The sequence below is a fragment of the Bufo bufo genome, chromosome 4 (genome assembly GCF_905171765.1).
Source record: "Bufo bufo chromosome 4, aBufBuf1.1, whole genome shotgun sequence".
Lineage (NCBI taxonomy): Eukaryota > Metazoa > Chordata > Amphibia > Anura > Bufonidae > Bufo > Bufo bufo.
This window is the reverse complement of record NC_053392.1, coordinates 398,112,511-398,134,922: the sequence shown is the minus strand read 5'-3', so window position 1 is coordinate 398,134,922 and position 22,412 is coordinate 398,112,511. Positions and strand designations below refer to the sequence as shown.

Sequence of the window (22,412 nt, the reverse complement as noted above, 5' to 3'; positions counted from 1 at the left end):
GTTGCGACCACCGCATCTGAATGGTCATTTAGAGGAAGGAGGCTCCCTCCAGTGATCGAACAGTTAGGCCTATTGCACACGACCGTATGGCTTTTTCAGTGTTTTGCGGTCCGTTTTAAACGGATCCGTTTTTTGTTTCCGTTGTGTTTCCGTTTCCGTTCCGTTTTTCCGTTCCGTTTTTCCGTATGGCAAATACAGTATACAGTAATTTCATAGAAAAAATTGGGCTGGGCATAACATTTTCAATAGATGGATCCGCAAAAAACGGAACGGATACGGAAGACATACGGATGCACTTCCGTATGCATTCCGTTTTTTTGCGGACCCATAGACTTTAATGGAGCCACGGAACGTGATTTGCGGCCAAATATAGGACATGTTCTATGTTAGAACGGAAAAACGGAAACGGAATGCATACGGAGTACATTCCGTTTTTTTTGCGGACCCATTGAAATCAATGGTTCCGTATACGGACCGTATACGGACCGCAAAAAACGGCCAGTAAACGGGAAAAAAAAACGGCCGTGTGAAAGAGGCCTTACCCTGTGATGAGATTGTGAGAGCTGTTCAGTTGCTACTAAAGGCTCCCAGGCCTATCATAGTACAGTTCCTATTGAGCCCTGCCTCAGTTTGGGCTTAATAGGAACATTGCAATTTTACCATGGACCGCACTGTTAAACTATTGCAGTCGCATGTTCCCTAGGAGAATAAAATAACTTTAAAGAAATTATTATAAAAAAAAGTAAAAAAAAACAATATAAAGATTTTAAAATTCAAATATCCCCTTTACCAAATGTTCAAATAAATTGAAAAAAAATCATCATTGCTATTACTGCATCTGAAAATGGCCTGAACTGTCAAAATATACAAATATTCATTCTGTACGGAGAAAGCTGTAACCGGAAAAAAATCAAAATGCCTAAATTGCTGTTTTTGGTCGCTTCACCTTCTAAATTTTTTTTAATAAAAAGGGATCAAAGAGTCATGCATATCCCAAAGTAGTATCGATAAAAAAATACTTATTACTCGATGAACAAGAGCCCTTACAGTTCTTTAGACAGAAGACAAAACAAAAAAATTAAATTGTTTACAGCACAAAAGGGTTGTTCAGGATTTTGATATTGATGGCCTAGGATAGGCCATCAAAAGCAGATAGGCTGGGGTGCGTCATGTGAGGGTGCCTATCTCTCTGTCCATTGTGAGGTGGATGGAGCTAGTAATTGCAGCACCGCTGCCATAGAATTGAATGGGATCAGCTCTATCCCCTACACATTGGGCAGAGCTGTATAGTTGTGGCACTAATCGGCAGGGTTTCAGACCCCCGCTGATCTAATATTGCTGGTCAAATCCTATTGTAGCTTGTCAAATCCTTGACAAAAAAAAACCCTTTAACAATTTAGATTCCCTAAGACTGGGTTCACACTTGAGCGTATTTGATATGCACGTTTAACGCGCGTTTTTGTCGCGCGTTTGTGTGATTGACAGCAGTGATTGACAGCATCTTGGTCAGGCTAGACATTTGCCTCTCACTAGGGTGTGGCCTTTTATTGACTGTTGCTATGTGCCAAACGCGCGTTCGTACGCGTGTTTTTCTGGTCACAAACGCGCAAAAGAACATATTTGCGCGTTCCTATGCAATTCTATGGCCGCAAACGCGCGACAAAACGCCCCAAAGAAGCTCAAGAACTTTTTTGAGCATAGGGCGTTTTTCAGCGCGTTCAAACGCGCTGTAAAACGCTCACGTGAGAACCAGGGCCATAGGGAAGCATTGGTTTTCATGTGTTGAGCGTTTTACATCGCGTTTGAACGCGCTGTAAAACGCTCGTGTTCACACCTGAGTGTATTCGATAAGCGATTTTTACAGGCGTTTTTATCGGGCGCTTTTGTATTTTGGAAACGCGCGTAGTACGCGCATTTATGTGATTAATCCAATGAAAAACTGCCACAATACGCATGACAATACGCCCCAAAGAAGCTCCTGTACTTCTTGGGGCGTAGGGCGTTTTACAGCGCGTTCGTACGCGCTGTAAAACGCTCAAGTGAGAACCATGCCCATAGGGAAACATTGGTTTTTGCCTGTTGAGCGTTTTACAGCGCGTAGGAATGCGCTGTAAAACGCTCAGGTGTGAACCCAGCCTAAGACTCGAGCATATTTAGTCTACTTTTACACTCGCGTTTGATGCTGATCCGTCATGGATCTGCACGGACGGATCCGTTCAGATAATACAAATGTCTGCAACCGTTCAGAATGGATCCGTTTGTATTATTTTTAACATAGCCAAGACGGCTAAGTCTTGAAAACCATTGAAAGTCAATGGAGGACGGATCCGTTTTCTATTGTGTCATAGAAAATGGATCCGCCCCCGTTGACTTACATTGTGTGTCAACGAATTCGTTTGTCTCAGTTTCGTCAGACGGACACAAACGCTGCAAGCAGAGTTTTGGTGTCCGCCTCCAAAGCGGAATGGAGGCAAACTGATGCATTCTGAGCGGATCCTTTTCCCTTCAGAATGCATTAGGGCAAAACTAATCCGTTTTGGACCGCTTGTGAGAGCCCTGAACGGATCTCACAAATGGAAACCAAAACGCCAGTGTGAAAGTAGCCTTAAACATTTTTTTTCTCAAACCAGGCAACCCCTGTTGGTCAGTTGTCTAACTTTTTGAACTCTAAAGGGGTTGTCTCATCATGGACAATGGGGGCATATCGCTAGGATATGCCCCCATTGTCTTATAGGTGCGGGTCTCACCGCTGGGACCCACAGCTATATTGAGAACGGAGCCCCGCAAGTAAAGGAGGGCGCACTGCACATGCGCAGCCGCCCTCCATTCATTTTCTATGGGGCCGGCGAAAATAGCCGAGCCAGCTATTTCAGTTGGCCCCATAGAAATTAATGGGAGCGGGGCCGCGCATGCCCGGTACGGTCCCATTCACTTCTATGGGGAGCCGGTTGGTGGTGGCCGGACCGGAGTCCTCCAGCCACCACCTTGCGGGGCTCCGTTCTCGATATAGGTTCCGGTCCCAGCGGTGGGACCCGCACCTATAAGACAATGGGGGCATATCCTAGCGATATATCACCATTGTCCATGATGAGACAACCCCTTTAAGTATTGGTAGCATCTTGTTTTAACGCTCTCTCCCTTCAGCAGCCTTAGGGCTGTTTCACACGAGCGGATGCCGTGCGTGACATCCGCTCCGTGAATGACAGCCAAGACCCGATGCAGACAGCAGAAGCACGGAGCATTAACATGACTGATAATGCTCCGTGCCTCTCTGTGATCTCTTTACTACGAAATCACAGTGACAACTTTATCTCACTGTGATTTCGTAATAAAGAGATCACAGAGAGGCACGGAGCATTATCAGTCATGTTAATGCTCCGTGCTTCTGCAGTCTGCATCGGGTCTTGGCTGTCATTCACGGAGCGGATGTCACGCACGGCATTCGCTCGTGTGAAACAGCCCTTATGCTCCGCATCCTGTGAACTTCTGGACAGACAGGCTTATGCGCTATGCTGCAGCAAATGATTGGCCACAGCAGCGACGTGTCTCGCAGTGGCACATGACCCTGCAGTGGCATAATGCTTGAAGACCTATCACCGCTGAGGCCAGTCATGGACTGCAGCACTGCACGTGGCCCCCGTGTCCAGAGGTTTACAGGACACAGACAGGCAGACGCTGAAGAGAGCCAGGGACCCAAGGAGCAGGCGAGTATGCTTTTTCCTCCAGGTACAGCACGCTGCTGCCACCAGTTAACAAACGCCTTTATTGATGCTCAGAATACCCTCTGGACTCTAAACATTTTAAGACCATTTGGGACTATTCTATGGGGGTTTTGAAGTAAAGTGAGAATCCAAATTTAAGAAACTAGCCTCTTTCTCTGATGTTATAATGCCAGTAGAATAAGAGACACATTTAGGCTTTAAATACATTCCATAATTGTGTTGTAGCTTTTTTCATATCCGATAGCATATTTGCCCATCTCTACAATAACCATGACATTGATTCTATGCTTGGATCCTTTATTCATTAGACTGGCATGTTAATGTGTTTGTTTTTTTTATGTCTGTTCTCTTTGCACCCACATGCGTTCATTACTGAACCTGATGGGGCACATCTAGCGTGGTTCACTGCATGGGAATGTTTCTGCTGTGCGCACGTGATTACATGTCCCGACCAGTACGTCTTATCATTGCCACATGGTTATGTCATCCTGGGCATCGGTTCTGTTGAATTTTATAGGTGTTCAACTTTACTGCAGAAAAGAGCATTCTCCCAAATCTGTCTTCAACCTGAATTATCAAGACATTAGGGTATGCTTCCATGTGGCATAAAGGCTGTGGATTTGCAGCAAATCCACAGCATTATACAGTAGCAGTAAAGTGTGTAAAATTTTGAAGGCTTTTGAAGATTTAGAATCTGCACATAATGTGACTTGGTGCCAGGGCCAGGACTAGGTATTTTGGTTGTCTATGCAGAGCAGGCAAATTGCGCCCCCCCCCCCCCCCTCAATACAAATAATTTCCATATAATTTCACACTGACACAGATGCTCCACGGATTTCAGTTGTTCACTTTCCTTTTTTTATTTTTTGGTCCAGACCATCATGCACAGATGTCTTTGGCCAGGGGTGTGTCATCCCGTCTGCTATGTGAGAAGACACCAGTATTAATAAATGGCACAATGTTACAGGGGCCTGTTACAGATTTTACATTAGGGCCGAGGAGATTCAGGTTACACCTCTGCCTTCACCTTTTGCTTTCCATCCCCACTCTTCATAGCAGAAATCCTGCAGCCCCTTTTAATACTGACATTCTGTAGTTTCAACTAATACTCTGCCCGCTGCTTCCCTGTGTGCCCACATTACTGTACCGACAGTGCTGCCAATGACTCCAATTAGAGTTGCACCGGGTATTGAAGTATCGATACCCAATCGATACTTTTGTACCCGGATCTTTACGATACCAAGCTGCGCTACTGCGCAATCTAGTATCAGTTAGAGAACATGGCACGTGCCACTCACAGCGGGCCATGTTCTCCTCAGCAGCACAGTGGAGAAGGAGGCAGTCCCTCCCTCCCCCACTGTGCCACTGCTGCCACCAATGAGAACATAGTACTGAGGAGGAGGGGGTGTGGCCACTGTGCCAACAATGATTATAATTCACCCATTAATTGAAATATAGATGGCGTCGGGTGCTGTCGGCAGTATCACATACCCAGCCTCTATGACAGGGCATGCGATCCCGCGAATCGCGGCAATTAACCTTTCAGATGCCGCACCTGAGGGGTTAATTAACGGGGACCACAGCGCCCTGCCATAGAGGGCAGGTGCCGGGTATGTGATACTGCCGCTTGCACCCGCTGCCTATATTTGAATTAATGGGTTAATTGTAATCATTGGTGGCGCAGTGCGCCCCCAACCACCCGCCCACCCTTGTATTAGTCATTGGTGGTGCAGTGGCCACAGGGTCCCCTCCTCATTGGTGGCAGTGGCAGCTTCCGATTGGAGCACCAGCAGTGAAATCAAGGGGGTCCGATTGGTTACCATGGCAGCCAGGACTCTACTGAAGCCCTGGCTGCCACGGTAAGCTCCCTGCTGCTGTGAGCACAAAGCACAGGGCAGCAGGGACAGTGTGAAGTCCTTTTCACCCTAATAGATCTCCATTAGGGTTGATAGGACAGGGGATTAAAAGATCCCAGGTTCTAGCCCCTAAGGGAGCTAATAGTTATTAAATAAAAAGTAAAAAAACTAAATAAAAAATATTAAAAGTTTAAATCACCCCCTTTCCCAATTTTACATATAAAACATATAAACAATAAACATACATATTAGGTATCGCTACGTCTGAAAAAGTCCAAACTATAAAATGTTAAAAAATATCTTCTATGCGGGGAACACAGTAACCGAAAAAAAATAAAAACCACGCTATTCACCATTTTTTAGTCACCTTGGGTCCCGAAAAAGCAAGATAGGACTGTTCTATTATGGGCCAGATGTTTGATAAAATGTGGAAACTGAATCAGTTTTTTTTCGGATCCATTGTCCTTGTCCACAAAATGGACAATAGAATAGAATTTTTTTATTTTTTTTGCGGGGCTACGGAACGGACAAACGGATGTGGACAGCACACGGTGTGCTGTCCGCGTTTTTTGCGGACCCGTTGAAATGAACGGGTCTGCATCCTATCTGCAAAAAATGCAGATCGGATGCGGACTAAAATACGGTCATGTGAATGCACCCTAAGGCTACATTCACATGACCATATGTGTTTTGCGTTCCGCAATACATGAATACCGGCCAGCTCTATGATAGAAATATCTATTCTTGTCCGCAGACAACAATAGGACATGCTCTATCTTTGTGGGGCTGCAGAATGGAACTACAGATGAACATAGTGCCGCGGAACAGATGCAGACCCAGAATTATGGTCATGTGAATGTACCCTAAGGGCTCATGCACACGGCCGTTTCCCAGCCGTGGCTGTATTGCGGCCCACTTGAATGGGTCCGTAATTCCGGAGGTGCAGTGCGGAACGGAAGTACGGATCGGAAGCACTATGGAACGCTTCTGTGGTGTTTCTGTTCATGCCTCAACATGTTCTATTTTTTTTTTTACGGTGCGGACGGATCACGGACCCATTCAAGTTGAATGGGTGTCGATTAGTGTTGAGCAAACTTGTGTTTTAAGTTCGGCGTCTAAAGTTCGGGTTCCGGTTATCGAAGAATTGCGCTATGGATTCTAAATTCCGTTATGGTCCTGGTAGAGGAATCCATAACGCGATTCTTCGATAACCCGAACTTTAGACTGCGAACTTAAAACACAAGTTCGCTCAACACTAGTGTCTATCTGTCCCGGGCTCTGCGCGGAACAGCCGCACAACGGCCCTAAGGGCTCATGTACCCGACCGTATGGCTTTTCCAGTGTTTTGTGAGCTGTTTTTAACGGATCCGTTTTTGCTTCAGTAGCGTTTCTGGTTCCGCTCCGTTTTTTCCGTATGGCATATACAGTATACAGTAATTACATAGAAAAAATTGAGCTGGGCATAAAATTTACAATAGATGGTTCCGCAAAAACAGAACGGATACAGAAGACATATGGAGTGCATTCCATATGTGTTCCTTTTTTTTTTTTTTTTTTTTTTTTTTGTGTGGACCCATTAACTTGAATGAAGCCACGGAACAGGATTTGCGGGCAATAATAGGACATGTTCTATTTTTGAACGGAAATATGGAAACTGAATGCACGGAGACACTTTAGTGTTTTTTTTTTTTTTTTTTGCTGACCCATTGAAATTAATGGTTCAGTATAAGTAACGCATAATGAACGCAAAAAAAAAACATTTGTATGCATGAGCCCTAACTGTGAGGAGAAAATATGGAAATAGCATATTAACCTGTTCCGGACACATGACGTACCGGTACGGCATGTTGTCCCGGTACTTAAGGACACATGACCTACCGGTATGTCATGTGTATTTCCGATCGGGTCCCTGTGGGGCTGTAGGGGGTACCCGATGGCATGGAAGGCAGCGCGATGCCTTCCTTAGGCATCGCGCTGCCTTCCGGTGACGAGCCTGTGAGATCCAGCCCCCTGGATCTCACAGGCAGGAAGCTGTATGAGTAATACACACAGTATTACTCATACAGCCAATGCATTCCAATACAGAAATATTGGAATGCATTGTAAAGGATTAGACCCCCAAAAGTTGAAGTCCCAAAGTGGGACAAAAAATAAAGTTTTACCCCCAAAAATTAAGTTTCAAGTAAAAATAAACAAAAATGTAATTTTCCCCAAATAAAGTAAGAAAAAAAAAGTAGACATATTAGGTATCGCCGTGTCCGTATCGACCGGCTCTATAAACATATCGCATGACCTAAAAAAATTTAGCCCCTACCTGAGACAATCGCCCAAAAAATAAAAAAAACTATGGCTCAGAATATGGAGACACTAAAACATCTTTTTTTTTTTGTTTTAAAAAGCTGTTATTGTGTAAAACTTACATAAATAAATAAAAAAGTATACATATTAGGTATCGCTGCGTCCGTATCGACCGGCTCTATAAAAATATCACATGACCTAACCCCTCAGATGAACACCGTAAAAAATAAAAACTGTGCTAAATAAACCATTTTTTGTCACCTTACACCACAAAAAGTGTAATAGCAAGCGATCAAAAAGTCATACGCACCCCAAAATAGTGCCAATCAAACAGTCACCTCATCCTGCAAAAATCATGCTCTACCCAAGATAATCGCCCAAAAACTGAAAAAAAATATTGCTCTCAGACTATAGAAACACTAAAACATGAGATAGAGAGAGATATATATATATATATATATATATATATATATATATATATATATATATATATATATATATATATATATATAATTTTTTTTTTTTTTTTTTTTTTTTTAAATGAAATCATTGTGTAAAACTTACATAAAAAAAGTATACATATTAAGTATCAAAAATGCTTTATTACGTAAAACTGACCAACAAAATAAAGTTGTCATATTTGGTATTGCCGCGTCCGTGATAACCTAGTCTATAAAATTACCACATGATCTAACCTGTCAGATGAATGTTGTAAATAAAAAATAAAAACGGTGCCAAAACAGCTATTTCTTGTTACGTTGCCTCACAAAAAGTGTAATATAGAGCAACCAAAAATCATATGTACCCTAAAATAGTACCAACAAAACTGCCACCCTATCCGGTAGTTTCTAAAATGGGGTCACTTTTTTGGAGTTTCTACTCTAGGGGTGCATCAGGGGGGCTTCAAATGGGACATGGTGTCCAAAAAAACAGTCCAGCAAAATCTGCCTTCCAAAAACCGTATGGCATTCCTTTCCTTCTGCGCCCTGCCGTGTGCCCGTACAGTGGTTTATGACCACATATGGGGTGTTTCTGTAAACTACAGAATCAGAGCCATAAATATTGAGTTTTGTTTGGCTGTTAACCCTTGCTTTGTAACTGGAAAAAAATTATTAAAATGAAAAATCTGCCAAAAAAGTGAAATTTTGAAATTGTATCTCTCTTTTCCATTAATTCTTGTGGAACACCTAAAGGGTTAAAGTTTGTAAAATCAGTTTTGTATACCTTGAGGGGTGTAGTTTCTAGAATAGGGTCATTTTTGGGTGGTTTCTATTATGTAAGCCTCACAAAGTGACTTCAGATCTGAACTGGTCCTTGAAAAGTGGGTTTTTGAAAATTTCTGATTTGCAAAAAATGGCCTGGTCCTTAAGGGCACAGCCATATTTCACCTTAAGGAGGTAACCAGAATGCCTAAAAAAAATTGCCCTAAATGCCTAAAAAATTTTACTTTTTATTACATCAGTTAAAAAATAACATTTTGCAAATTGGAGTATATGTATTATTGAACATGCTCCACCCTAAGATAGCAGAAATTGGTACTGGGAACTGTAGTAGACAGCCAGTATAATGTTCTATGGACTAGGAATGCTGCAAAATTGGGTTGTCGCCTGCAAAATGCTTTTAAAAAAATGTTCTGGCAGCCTGGATGCTTAGATTAATGAGTTGTGCCATGAACGATATTCTACATTTTTCACACCAGCCCCTGCATCTGAATAGTTTTATATTTGCATGTAATTAAAAATTCTGTATAGCCACAGAGCTATTCAATCTATATAGCGCCACCTGCTGTTCTTTTCCTTATTTCTCTGTCCACCTCACTGAGGGGGGGGGACACGTGCTCACCCCCTGAGCTGCCAGCCTGAAATAAATCTAGCAGAACAATTGGCGCAATGAATGGGGAGATCTCTGGATCCATGTAAGTTACGAGGCTGTTTTTAGCTTTGTTAGAAAGAGTGTGTCATGTACTGTATGATGTCTGATTTTCATTATTTTTATTTTTTTACATCAATCATTGCCTAATCCCTTTGAGACTTAATTTAAACATCTCATTTCCTTGGTCACATCTACATAGAGATGAAGTATTTTTGATAAAACGTATACTCCCTTTTGCACAATCATATGTCTTCTTTTTTTTATATATTTTTTATTTTTATTTATAAAGTGTGGTTTGAAAAAAAAATGAGGGACATGAACTTAGTGTCCACCTCCACTTTTGTTCTGGTCATCAGTTTGTACAATTGAATTGTCTAAAAACAAGGAAACTTTGCATATTCGGTGATCCAAGGTTGATCTAATTGGCAGGTTTGGCAGGAGATCAGCGTGGAAGCTAAACATGTGAAGGACATTATGTCTACACTGGAAAGTTTTAAGTTGGACAACTCTCCTGTGAAAGCAGCACAACATGATTTTCCAGCTCAGGACGGAGAGGTCTGGTCATTGCCAGTGCCAGTTGAACGTAGGTGAGCTGAAAGTTAATTTATTGCACTGCATACAATAAAAGATTCAGGTATGTGCTTGTTTTCATGTGAATGTTGACTATACACCATGCAAGAAAAATTAAGTAAATCCTTTGAAAATTACCTTTCTGCTATAATTCCAATTTAACTATACTAATTACACAAAAACTGTTGATCCGTTACACTTGGCCATAGACTTCTATTATGACAGATCACAACGGAATGCCTCTTAAAGGTTTCCGTTTTCATTCCGTTATATTCCGTTTTCCCAACCCACCCGAACACTGAACCTGGTGAAGTTCGGGTTTGTTCATCCCTAATCTAAGCTTTTTGAAGCCGTCAACAGTTTTCGGTGTGACTCAGGAAGGAGACTGTTCTACAGAAACACTTATGGAGAAGAAGCTTTGTCACCTTTGAAGGCTGAACCTTTTTTTTTTTTTTTTTTCTCCAGACAGAGGCTGTACCCTTTGTTTTTGAGGGGATTTAGCTTGGAATTGTTTTCACCATATTTGTTTGTATTGCCCATCTACATATTCACACAAATTAATCATTTTCCATTCTTAGACTTAGAATGTTTCATCTTTTCTCATAACCAAGATCCTCTATGCCCCTTTTGAACTAGATGTACACCTAGCTCTTTCACAACAAGTGACTCTCCCTGCGCTACTCTCCCTATTGCCTTATTCACATATCAATATTTGGTCAGTGATTTCCATATTTTGAATCAAGACCAGGTGCGTCTCTAAACACAGAACAGGAGCAGATCTTTCCATTATACCTTATGGCTGCTTTCAGAAGAGTGAGTTGCACACTCTGGACTTGCAGCATTAGTATAACACAGCTCCCGTCCTGAACTCCCAGCACTTATGGGGTCACATAGCATTATACTGATTTATGATGCTATGTAAACCTTAGAGGTCTGGAATGTATTGGATAACACTGACATAATGCTGTCACTGTTATCCAATACATTCCAGAACTGTATGGGATACATAGAATCAAAAATCAATATAATGCTATGCGACCCTGTCAATGCTGGGAGGTCAGGACGGGAGCTGTGTTATACTAACGCTGTGAGTCTGGAGTGTGCAACTCGCTCGTGTGTAAGCTCCACTCCTGGTTTTGGCTCACAGTCTCTGATGGAAATCACTGACCAAAACGCTGAAGTGAATAAGGCCTAAGACATGTAATGCACGGAGATTATTACTACCCAGTTGCATAACTACATTTATTCACACTGAATCTTATTTGCCAAGTGGATGTCTGGACACAGCCCAAGTAAGCTTGTAGTTTATGAATAGCTTCCATAGACTGCTCTATACTTGACAGCTTATCATCTGCAAAAATTAGAAACAATGCTTTTAATAAAGAAGTTAAATAATAAAGGACCCAGTATTCAACCTTGGGGTACACCACTTATAACCTGGGACCATTCAGAATAGGAATCATTGCCCATAATAACATATAGCATGCTTAAGTCCTCCAAGGAGTCTAAAAATTGCAATAAAAAAAAAGTTAAAAAGTATTAAACATTCAAATATTTAATTCATATCACTAGTGTTCAGCAGACTTGTATTTTCAAGTACAGCATACAAGATTCGGGTTATCTAAGAATCCCGTTATGGATTCCGCTACCACAGACCATAACGGAATTCTATGGCGGCATGCACCACGGAAGCCTATGAGAAGTATTCCATATTGCATTCCGTCATAATAGAAGTCTATAGGATGTTGCAGGCAAGGTTAACAGGCAGTGTGCTATAGCAGGCCTTGGAGCCTTCACAAGGCCCAGGGCTGTCATAGCAACTGATTAGAGCCCCTTGCTTTTGTCCCCTTCCTCTGTCTAACCAGTCAGATGCTGAAGACACTGTTTATTGCAGCATCCAATGGGGTTAAATGTTCAGGATTGGAGATATCTGTGCGGCCCAGCGTCGGCTATATTACACAGATGGCACCCGCTGTGTATAGAGCGGGATCCGCTTGTGAGTCTGCTGCATACATTTAGAGTGCATCATCTAAAACAGTTTTATTGTGGTGTGCATGAATGTGTATGGATACATTAAAGGGGTTGTGCCATCTGCACACTAATGACATATTAATAGAATATGCCATAAATGTCTGATCGGTGTGGGTTCTTTGGAATCGACTTCTATTACAAGTGTGGGGCCCTCTGAGAATGGATGCATGCGCAGCTACCCGTCCATTCACCATTTTCGTAAGTCCAAAAACCATATATGGAGAAAGTGCGCGTGCGTGACTTATCCATTCATAGCGGGGTCCCACTTTTGAGATAGGTGTGGCTCCACCTCTGGAACTGCTATTGATATGCCCTAAATATCCAGTTGAGACAACTTTTTCTGTGATATGAGCCTAATATGCTTCAGATATGGTGCATCTTTGAATCTTCTCCTTTTTGGAATATACTGTTTGCGTGCAGAAAATAGGCAAAAATCTCCATGTGAAAACTTTGTTTTTGTCAGTCAAAATACTTTTGAAAAGGTGAGCACCTTGTATAAGTGCAGCCTGTGACCTAAACATGGTCACATCTATGAGAAAACCATGTCACTGCGAAATACAGTATTATTACTACAGTAGATCTGTACCTCACCAAGGTTGCCTATCCCCGACTTACGGCATACCGTCATATTCTGAACTAGAGACACCGTAGTCTACACTCCCTCTAGTGGCTGCTGCAGCTGGCCAGAAGGTGGAACCTGTTGTTTTCTGTCAGTACCTCAGTCAGCCAGGGACTCCTCCACAGTCTAGTGTAAATACTTTCTTTAGTTTACAAAAAATAAAATTTATAATTTGGCCACTGCCTTTATAGACTTTATTGATTTTGATCAAATTTTTTTAACCCTCAACAAAAAAACTGCAAAAATTAATGAATAAACTATATATATATAAATATATATCTCCAAAATACAAAGTACTTTCACAAAAAAAAAAATCTGGAATCTTTATTCTAAGGGTTCATTTACATGACCGTATGTATTTTGTGGATCCGTTGTAACAATGCCACTTCTACGGGAGGTGCGTTTTTTTTGTGCACTACGTGTTTAGTATACCTAGATTTTATGACTATTTTTCAATATAGGATTCCATTGTTTTTATCCGGAGGCTGGAATTAACTTTTTTTTTTCTTCAATGCCTATTCTTATCCGCAAAACAGACAAGAATAGGACATGCTCTATCTTTTTTTTTTCGGGGATACGGAATGGACATACGGATGCTGCATTTTTGCGCATCCATTGAAATGAATGGGTCTGCATCCAGTCTGCAAAAAATGCAGATCGGATGCGGACCAAAAATATGGTCGTGTGAATGGGGTCTTAGCATGATTTTGTGTTTTACTTTTGCAATCTGTATGACATTTAATGCATTCTTTTTTTAAGATATTGTATCTATTATAGTGTGTGTGTGTGTGTGTATATGTAAAATGAAGGTAAATAACAAGGAAGCACTCCGGACTTGAAGAAAAAAAGGGATTCATTTATTACACCAAATGCAATGTTTCAGCTTATCTCAATGGAGCCTTTGTCAACCTGCTTGACAAAGGCTCCATTGAGAGGAGCTTAAAGGGGTTGTCCGGGATCAAGATTTTTTTTTTAAAACCAGTTAAATCACTATTAATAGCGATTTGAAGGTCCCCCCAGATGTTTTAAGGTATTTTTACACTTCAGCAGGGCTCCTACAGTCCCCCACTGATTGTTTACCTTTCTGTTTATGTGTGCGGTAACTTCCTGCCTCAATGCTTTCTGGGTCCCAGCGCAGCATCGCGTTGTTTCGAGTGTGTGCCTGCTCCTCCGTGCAGCCACCACCCCTAATTCATATGCCGCCTCCTGCCGCAACTGTTCCTCCGCCTTAGTCACGCCCCTAAACGCCTCCTTCCTTGCTAAGCATGCGCCCTGCTCGGTGATGGGCGTGGCTTAGCGCGGTGAGGGGCGTGGCTTAGCGCGGTCTGTTGCCGCATAGTTACTGCCCCTCCATGCGCTTGGAATAATTAGAGGCTGACTGTGACGTCACCGGGCTCCTTGCGAAGCGGAAGAAGAGACTTCACTATGCAGAAAGGGACCCGGTACGTCACTGACGGTGATAGAAACTGCACTTCCGGCTGAAAATTTGTGAAGTGAAAAAGGGCCATCAGAAATGTCTGGTAAGGGAAGGACAGGCATGAATGTAATATTTATGGGACCATTGTACATGTACACCCATGTCCCCAATCCCGGACAACCCCTTTAAGCGTTGCATTTGGTGTAATAAAAGGATCCACTTCTTTTCTTCTTCATGTCCGGAGTGCATCCTTGTTACTTACCTTCAATATTGTTTGATGATTTTTCATTGGGAATCGCTATTACTTTTCATCTTGGATGGAGATTATTATTTTTATTATTTTATTATATATATATATATATATATTTTTTTAAGACCTTCACCAGGACCCAGGAAACGACAGTCTGCCCAGTTCAGTGACAATCGAGTACATAACAACCGCATAAGTATACCCGGAAAGGGTCCAAATCCCCCATCTTCAAGAAATGTTAATAACCAGAAAGTAAAGCCTGCCAGAGCACGTGAGAAGAAAGATCCCCTGCAGAAAGTGAAAGAAAAGGTAGCTTCCAAACATTAGATATGGTTGTTCACGCTCTATAAGCCTAATTTAAGGCCTCCTGCACACGGCCGTTTTTTTTCCCGTTTACTGGCCGTTTTTTGCGTTCCGTATACGGAACCATTCATTTCAATGGTTCCGCAAAAAATAACGGAATGTACTACGTATGCATTCCGTTTCCGTATTTCCGTTTTTCCGTTCCGTTTCAACATAGAACATGTCCTATTATTGCCCGCAAATCACATTCCGTGGCTCCATTCAAGTCAATGGGTCCGCAAAAAAAAGGAACACATACGGAAATGCATCCGTATGTCTTCCGTTTCCGTTCCGTTTTTTGCTGAACCATCTATTGAAAATGTTATGCCCAGCCCAATTTTATCTATGTAATTACTGTATATGCCATACGGAAAAACGGAACGGAAAAACGGAAACACAACGGAAACCAAAAACGGAACAACGGATCCGTGAAAAACGGACCGCAAAACACTGAAAAAGCCATACGGTCGTGTGCAATAGGCCTAAGGAGAAAATTCTGGTGTTATATTGCTTAGGCTCACAGAAGGCTAATTGTGCCCAAGATTGGTTTGCGTCACCTATGAATTTTTATATTTTTACTTGAAACTGGGAAGCTGAAAACAAAAACAAAAAAATCTTTATTGATTAGGTATAAATTAAAAATAAGGAGGGAATATACTGATTGGTTCAACAAATATTAATCAATGGTGCAGAACTGGAATACAGTTAAGGGGCCCTTATCTATATTCCATTTCTGCACCATTGATATTTGTTGAACCAATCAGTATATTCCCTCTGTATTTTTAATTTATACCTAATCAATAAAGACTTTTTGTTTTCAGCTTCTCAGTTTCAAGTTAAAATATGGTATATTGTTGGTGCTGAAGCCAGTGTTTTTTTTTTTTTGTTTTTTTTTCCAACCCCACCTTTCAGGATTCATCCTTCCTTCCTTTGTTTTTTTTTCTTTTTTTTTCTTTCCATAGCCATATGAGGGCTTATTTGTTTGTGGGAACAGATGTATTTTTCAAAAGCTCCTGAGCCCACTCCATACACTCCCTGTACATGCATAAGATACATAAATGTCACGTGTTACTAAAGGATTAAAGAGGAACCATCAGCTTTATTTTAGTAAATACTTGCTTTTGGGAATGCACGTTTAGTTAGAACTCTGTGTTGTGCCTTTCCTCTATTCCTACTCCTGAAGATGTATGATGAAAATTTAAAGGGCATCTGTCGGCAGATTTGTACCTATAAAACTGGCTGACCAGTTGCATGTGCACTTGGCAGCAGAATTCCAAGCATTTATCTCTTTTTTAATGTTGATGATTATGGCTTACGGCTAATGACAAACCCAAAAGTCAGTATCTCAGAAAATCACAATACTTTTTCACAATATTCTAGACACCTGCAAAGGTTTCCTAAGTCTTTAAAGGGTCCCTCAGTCTTGTTCTCTAGGACAGTGTTTCCCAACCAGTGTGCCTCCAGCTGTTGCAAAACTACAACTCCCAGCATGCCCGCACAGCCAAAGGCTGTCCGGGCATGCTGGGAGTTGTAGTTTTGCAACAGCTGGAGGCACACTGGTTGGGAAACACTGCTCTAGGATACACAATCATGACGAAGACTGCTTACTTGACAGTTGTCCAGAAGACAGTCATTGACACCCTCCACAAGAAGCTGGCAGTTCAGAGTGCTGTATCCAAGCACATTAACAGAAAGTTGCGTGAAAGGAAAAGTGTGGTAGAAAAATGTGCACAAGCAACAGGGATAACCGCAGCCTTGAAAGGATTGTCAAGAAAAGGCCATGCAAGAATTTATTGGATATTCACAAGGAGTGGACTGTGGCTGCAGTCGGTGCTTCAAGAACCACCACACACAGACGTATCCAGGACATGGGCTACAACTGTCGCATTTCTCGTGTCAAGCCACTCATGACCCAGAGATAACATCAGAAGCCTCTTACCTGGACTAAGGAGTAAAAAAAAACTGGTCTGTTGTTCAGTGGTACAAAGTCCTGTCTTCAGATTAAAGTAAATTTAGCATTTAATTTGGACATCAAGGTCCCAGAGTCTGGTGGAATAGTGGAGAGGCACACAATCCAAATAGCTTGAACTCCAGTATTAAGTTTCCACGATCAGTGATGGTTTGGGGAGCCATGTCATCTCCTGGTGTTGTAAAGTATTGAGGCACTCAGGTTGAAATTTAGCAATTAAAGTATAGCTTTATTTCATATTATCTGCATCATCCATGAATCATGCATCCAGCGCCCTAGGAATGCCTCTACTCACCTCACAGATAATATGACCGCTGATGAAGGTCCATCGTGACCGAAACGTCCGGTCGAAAATATTCTGCTATTGATATGTACCATTGGGCAAATAGATGATGCAGATAATATGAAATAAAGCTATACTTTAATAGCAAAATTTCAACCTGAGTGCCTCAATACTTTATTACTTGGATGACGGCCTAACAGCCCTTGATTGGCACCAGGGACATTTTTGAATTGAGTGCGGTTCCTCACTTTACTACAGATCTCCTGGTGTTGGTCCACTGTCTTATATCAAGTCCAAATTTAGTGCAGCCGTCCACCAGGAAATTGTAGAGCATTTCATGCTTCCCTCTGCTGACAAGCTTTATGGCTATGCTGATTTCATTTTCCAGCAGGACTTGGCACCTGCTCACACTTCCAAAAGTACCCATACCTGGTTTAATAGCCACACTATGACTGGTTAATTGGCTAGCAAACCCGTCTGACCTAAACCTAACAGAGAATCTATGGTGTATTGTCAAGAGGAAGATGAAAGACACCAGACCCAACAATGCAGACAAGCTGAAGGCCATTATCAAAGTAATCTGGGCTTCCATAACACCTCAGCAGTGCCACAGACAGATCACTTCCATGCCACGCCGCATTGATGCAGTAATTCATGCGAAAGGTGCCCCAACCAAGTTTTGAGTGTATATAGTGTACATGCTTATCCAATATTGTCATGTTCTGAGATACTGACATTTGGGTTTGTAAGACATAATCATTAACATTAAAATAAATTATTGCTTGAAATAGATTACTCTGTGTGATGAATTTATATAATATGATTTTCAGTTTTTGAATTTAATTACTGAAAAAAATTTGTTTTATGATCATATTCTAATTCATGGAGCTGCACCTGTACATTGTTGTTCTTCAGTTTTTCTTCACGCGTGTGAAAAACGCATGCAATCCGGAAAGAAAAATGCACACACTGAATACAGTCGCAGACATAACTGATTGAACTTGCATGCAAAACCATCAGTTTTTTTCCTGAACAGATCCTTACACAATCCATATTGCTCATGTGAAAGATGCCTTATGCTTCTGGCTTTGCAGAAACAGAAGGGATGGAGTATCACACTAATGGCAGTAAGTTATAGATGAATTACATAGAACTGTTGTACTCTCACACTGAGTACAATGTATTCTTATGGGATACAGCTTCAGCCTGACTCCCCTGTTTTCTGCTTGTGATATGTTTCTTTCTGTCAGCTCTTACAGACAGGAGGCAGGGAGGAGTACTGTGAAGTGATCACATAAAATACATTGGAGATTCTGCACACAAAGATCGGCAGTGTAAAACCGGATTTTTATGCTATAACTGTAGCTAATAATTGTATTGACTCTCCTGCCAAGTCACTGCATCCCTGATCTTTTTGATGAGGCAGAAATAATATCTTCAACAGTGCTCTATGCATACAGGGACTCAAACAGGTTGGAGACTGGAAGGGGGGTGCCTGAGAGCTGCAAAGAGGGATGCTGTAATTCTGTAGTTCACTGTAAGTCAGCCACTCAGGAGAGACTATCTAGTCTATCCATGATATTTTTTATGTTTTAATTAAATAAACCTAACGTTATTAGGGTACTGTCTGACAAAAAGCAGCTTTCACATTGTTCATAGAAAGGAAACCTTGTAGCAGAGAATGAGGGCTGAAAGTTTCCTTCAAGAACTCCTTCCAGGAAGTAAACACAGCATAAAACACAATACATTAATAAAAAAAAGTAAATTTAAGAAAGAAATTGTGATGGTGTCCCAGACAGGGTTGTCTTGCATATGCCGTTCCAGCTGATCTAATAGGACAGGTTAAGGGTGGGTTCACATCGCGTTTTTCCCATCCGCTTAACGTATACAAAAATCATATACGTTAAACTGATGCCTCAGACTGATACCATATAGTGCAATCCGTTCCCCATAAAGTTCAATTGTAATTTTTAAAAAGTATGTTTCTCATCCGTCTCTCTTTGGGGGACACAGGCATTGACTATGGGTATAGCTGTTGCCGCTAGGAGGCGGACACTAAGCACACAAAGTATAAGCTCCTCCCTCTTCAGCTATATCCCTTCCTGCCGGAACCAATCTAATCCGTTTTAGCTTAGTGTCTGTAGGAGGCAGATTTACTAATTTTGTCTCTCTCTCTCTCTCTTTTTTTTTTTTTTTCTAGCGGAAAGCTTCAGGCAGTCCAGGTAAAAACTGCCTGCACTCCGAGACAGGAGACCAGGGGGTCACCCAAACCCCCTGCTCGTTCCCGCTCTCTAGAAGAAAGGGAGGACCAGAGGTCCCTGTAAAAACCTCTGTCTCCCGCCAACAAGCGCATCACCACAGCCGCCCCAGCGAAAGTCTCCTCTGTTTCCGGTGTAGCCTCCCTCACCAAGGGGCCGCACACCAAAGGTGGTGATCCGGATGGAGCCAGGGGAGGTAGAAGACTTCAGACAGGTGAGTAGGAGACTTGCCACAGTGCCCCCCCTCCAGTACCCTCTCCTACCCCATGTGGTTGTCCTAGGTACTATGGGCGTTAATGGGAGCCCGGTAAATGTTTAAATGGTACCTGGGCAGGGCTCAGGTGGTTGCTCCTGCTGTGTGGTCGCGGCGCTTCGTTGGTCCGGCGATGGCGTCCTCATCGCCACTTCCACAGGGCCATTGGTAATTGAGGCCCCGGCTACTACTAGGGGCGTCCATTTCCACGGCGGTGTCCTCCTGAACTTGCCGAGGAGAGGGGACGGAGTTTCCTCCTGAGCGCCACTTCCTGGTCGGCGCGTCTGCTGGGGCAGCCAGGGTCATTATTAATTGAGGCCCCGGCTTCTGTATGGCCTACCCCAAAAGGGGTTCTGTGTCTCCCGTGTCCTCGGCCTCTTCTCCTCCTGCTAGAGGGTTTCACTCCGACATGTCCTCAGTTGAAGAGGCATGTTCCGAGGAGAGAGGGTCAGATGAGGATGTTGTCTCACCAGATTGTCCATCGTCCAAACTATTCTCCATGGTTGCCAATTTAATTACGGAAGTTATTGAGACGTTGCAGGTTGAGGATCCAGTTCCGTTATCTGCCAGCGCGGGTGTTTCCATTTTCCTGATAGACATTTCATGTTGCCAAAACACTTGAACTTCCTTTATCCTTTCCCGGGGGATTTGACTAAGAAATGGTCGGCTCAACCTGTAGTGGACCCGCCAGTTTCCCGCTTGGCTAAACATACTACCTTGCCAATGGCAGATGGGGCATTTTTTTTCTGATATCAAGGATAAGAAGCTGGAAGCGTTTGCAAAATCTACCTTTGAAGCAGTGGGCACAGCGTTGCAGCCGGTGTTTGCCTCTACATGGGAGAGCAAGGCTATAGGGGAGTGGGCAAATAACTTACGTCATGGTCTTGAGTCGGGAGTCCCCTCGGAGGAACTTGCAGATGTGGCCCTGCAGCTCTCGCATGCCAGTGCATATATTTGTGAAGCATCTTTGGACGCGGCCAGGTTTATGGCTCACGCGTCAGCCCTGTTAGTGGCTATTCGCCGTACCCTATGGCTTTCATGCTGGGCGGCAGATAATGCTTCAAAGCGGACCCTGACGGCCCTTCCATTTACCGGCAGCAGACTTTTTGGTAAGCGCCTGGATGAGATCATTTCGGATGCTACAGGTGGTAAGAGCACCCATTTACCTCAGAACAGGGGCGGTCTAATAAGGCAAAAAAGCGTAAGCCTATTTTTGTTCCCTTTCAAAGTTTTTCCGGCCCCAAGGGAGCGTCTGATAAGTCGGCCGCAGGCCAGAAGCGCAAGCCTTTCTTCAAGCCGCGGCTTTCCTGGCATTCCCGTCAACAGGGCTCCAAGTCGTTTAACCCTACGAGCTCCGCTGCATGACGGGCGGCTCCCGGCACCCTCCGTTCGGGTGAGCGGCCAGCTTCATGTGTTTCGGCATGTTTGGCTGGCTCACGTCTCAGATGCGTGGGTGAGGGAGGTCATTGCAGATGGCTACTAACTGGATTTAAAATCCTCCCCTCCATCCCATTTTTTTTCAGTCGTCTCCTCTGGCCTCTCCCGCAGCTGCAGATTCTTTTTTTTCTGGCAATTCGCACGCTTCTGCAGCAAGGTGTGATTGTTCTGGTTCCTGCGCAAGACCGTTTTCAGGGGTTCTACTTTAATCTCTTTTTGGTTCCCAAAAAAGAGGGGACGGTCCGTCCCGTTCTAGACCTCAAGGCGCTCAACAGTTTCCTTCGCGTCCGCAGATTCTGGATGGAGTCACTGAGGTCGGTCATTGCGTCCATGGAACCGGGTGAGTACCTGTCCTCGATAGACATCAAGGACGCTTATCTTCACGTGCCCATATGCGTCAGTCATCAGAGGTTTCTCCGGTTTGCAGTGGGTCCATTTCACTACCAATTTGTAGCCCTCCCGTTTGGCCTGGCCACAGCTCCCAGGGCCTTTACAAAGGTTCTGGTGGCAGTCATGGCCCTGCTCCATGCCAGTGCCAGCTTACTTAGACATCCTGGTGAAGGGGACGGCAGACAGCCTGAGCATAGTCCTGGCCACCGTGGAGTGCTTCGGATGGATCGTGAACAGACAGAAGTCTTGTCTTTATCCAACACAGCGATTGACTGATCTGGGCATGGTACTGGATACTTGTCAGGCCAAGGTGTTCTTGCCTCCGTAAAAACTATCCGCTCTCCATCTTCAGATTCGCTTATTGTTGCAGCCAGCTCTGGTTCCCATTCGTCGCTGCATGCGGGCTCTGGGGCACCTGGTTTCTACCTTAGAAGCAGTTCCCTATGCTCAGTTCCATACCAGAAAGCTTCAACGAGCCATTCTGTCCAGCTGGGATCGCTCCCCAGCCGGCTTGAATTGGCCAATGCGTCTCCTTGCCCCAGTGCGCCGGGCCCTCAGATGGTGGATGGTCTCTCTGATGTTGACGTCGGGTCGCTCGTTCCTACCTTTCTTTTGGAAGGTGTTAACAACGGACTCAAGCCTCAAGGGTTGGGGGGAGGAGAATCTGTCTGTTCAAAGGGTATGGTCACGCAAGGCGCGCTCCCTTCCAATCAATGTTCTGGAGTTGAGGGCGATTCAGCTCTCTGCAACATTGGGCTGACCATCTCAGGGGTTGTCCGGTGCGGGTGCAGTCCAACAACTCCACAGCGGTGGCGTACATCAATCACCAGGGCGGCACCCGGAGG

General features: G+C 43.4%; 1 protein-coding gene across 2 annotated transcripts in view; it reads left to right on the top strand.

Annotated features, from left to right (window-relative positions):
• Nucleotides 1-22,412, top strand: part of KATNA1 (katanin catalytic subunit A1) — a 73,027-nt gene that overhangs the window by 7,968 nt on the left and 42,647 nt on the right. For both annotated transcript variants that reach the window (XM_040429273.1, XM_040429274.1), the window contains exons 3-4: nucleotides 10,178-10,335; nucleotides 14,761-14,944. In XM_040429273.1, the coding sequence (XP_040285207.1) occupies nucleotides 10,178-10,335; nucleotides 14,761-14,944 (342 nt within the window). The remainder of the gene's footprint in view (nucleotides 1-10,177; nucleotides 10,336-14,760; nucleotides 14,945-22,412) is intronic.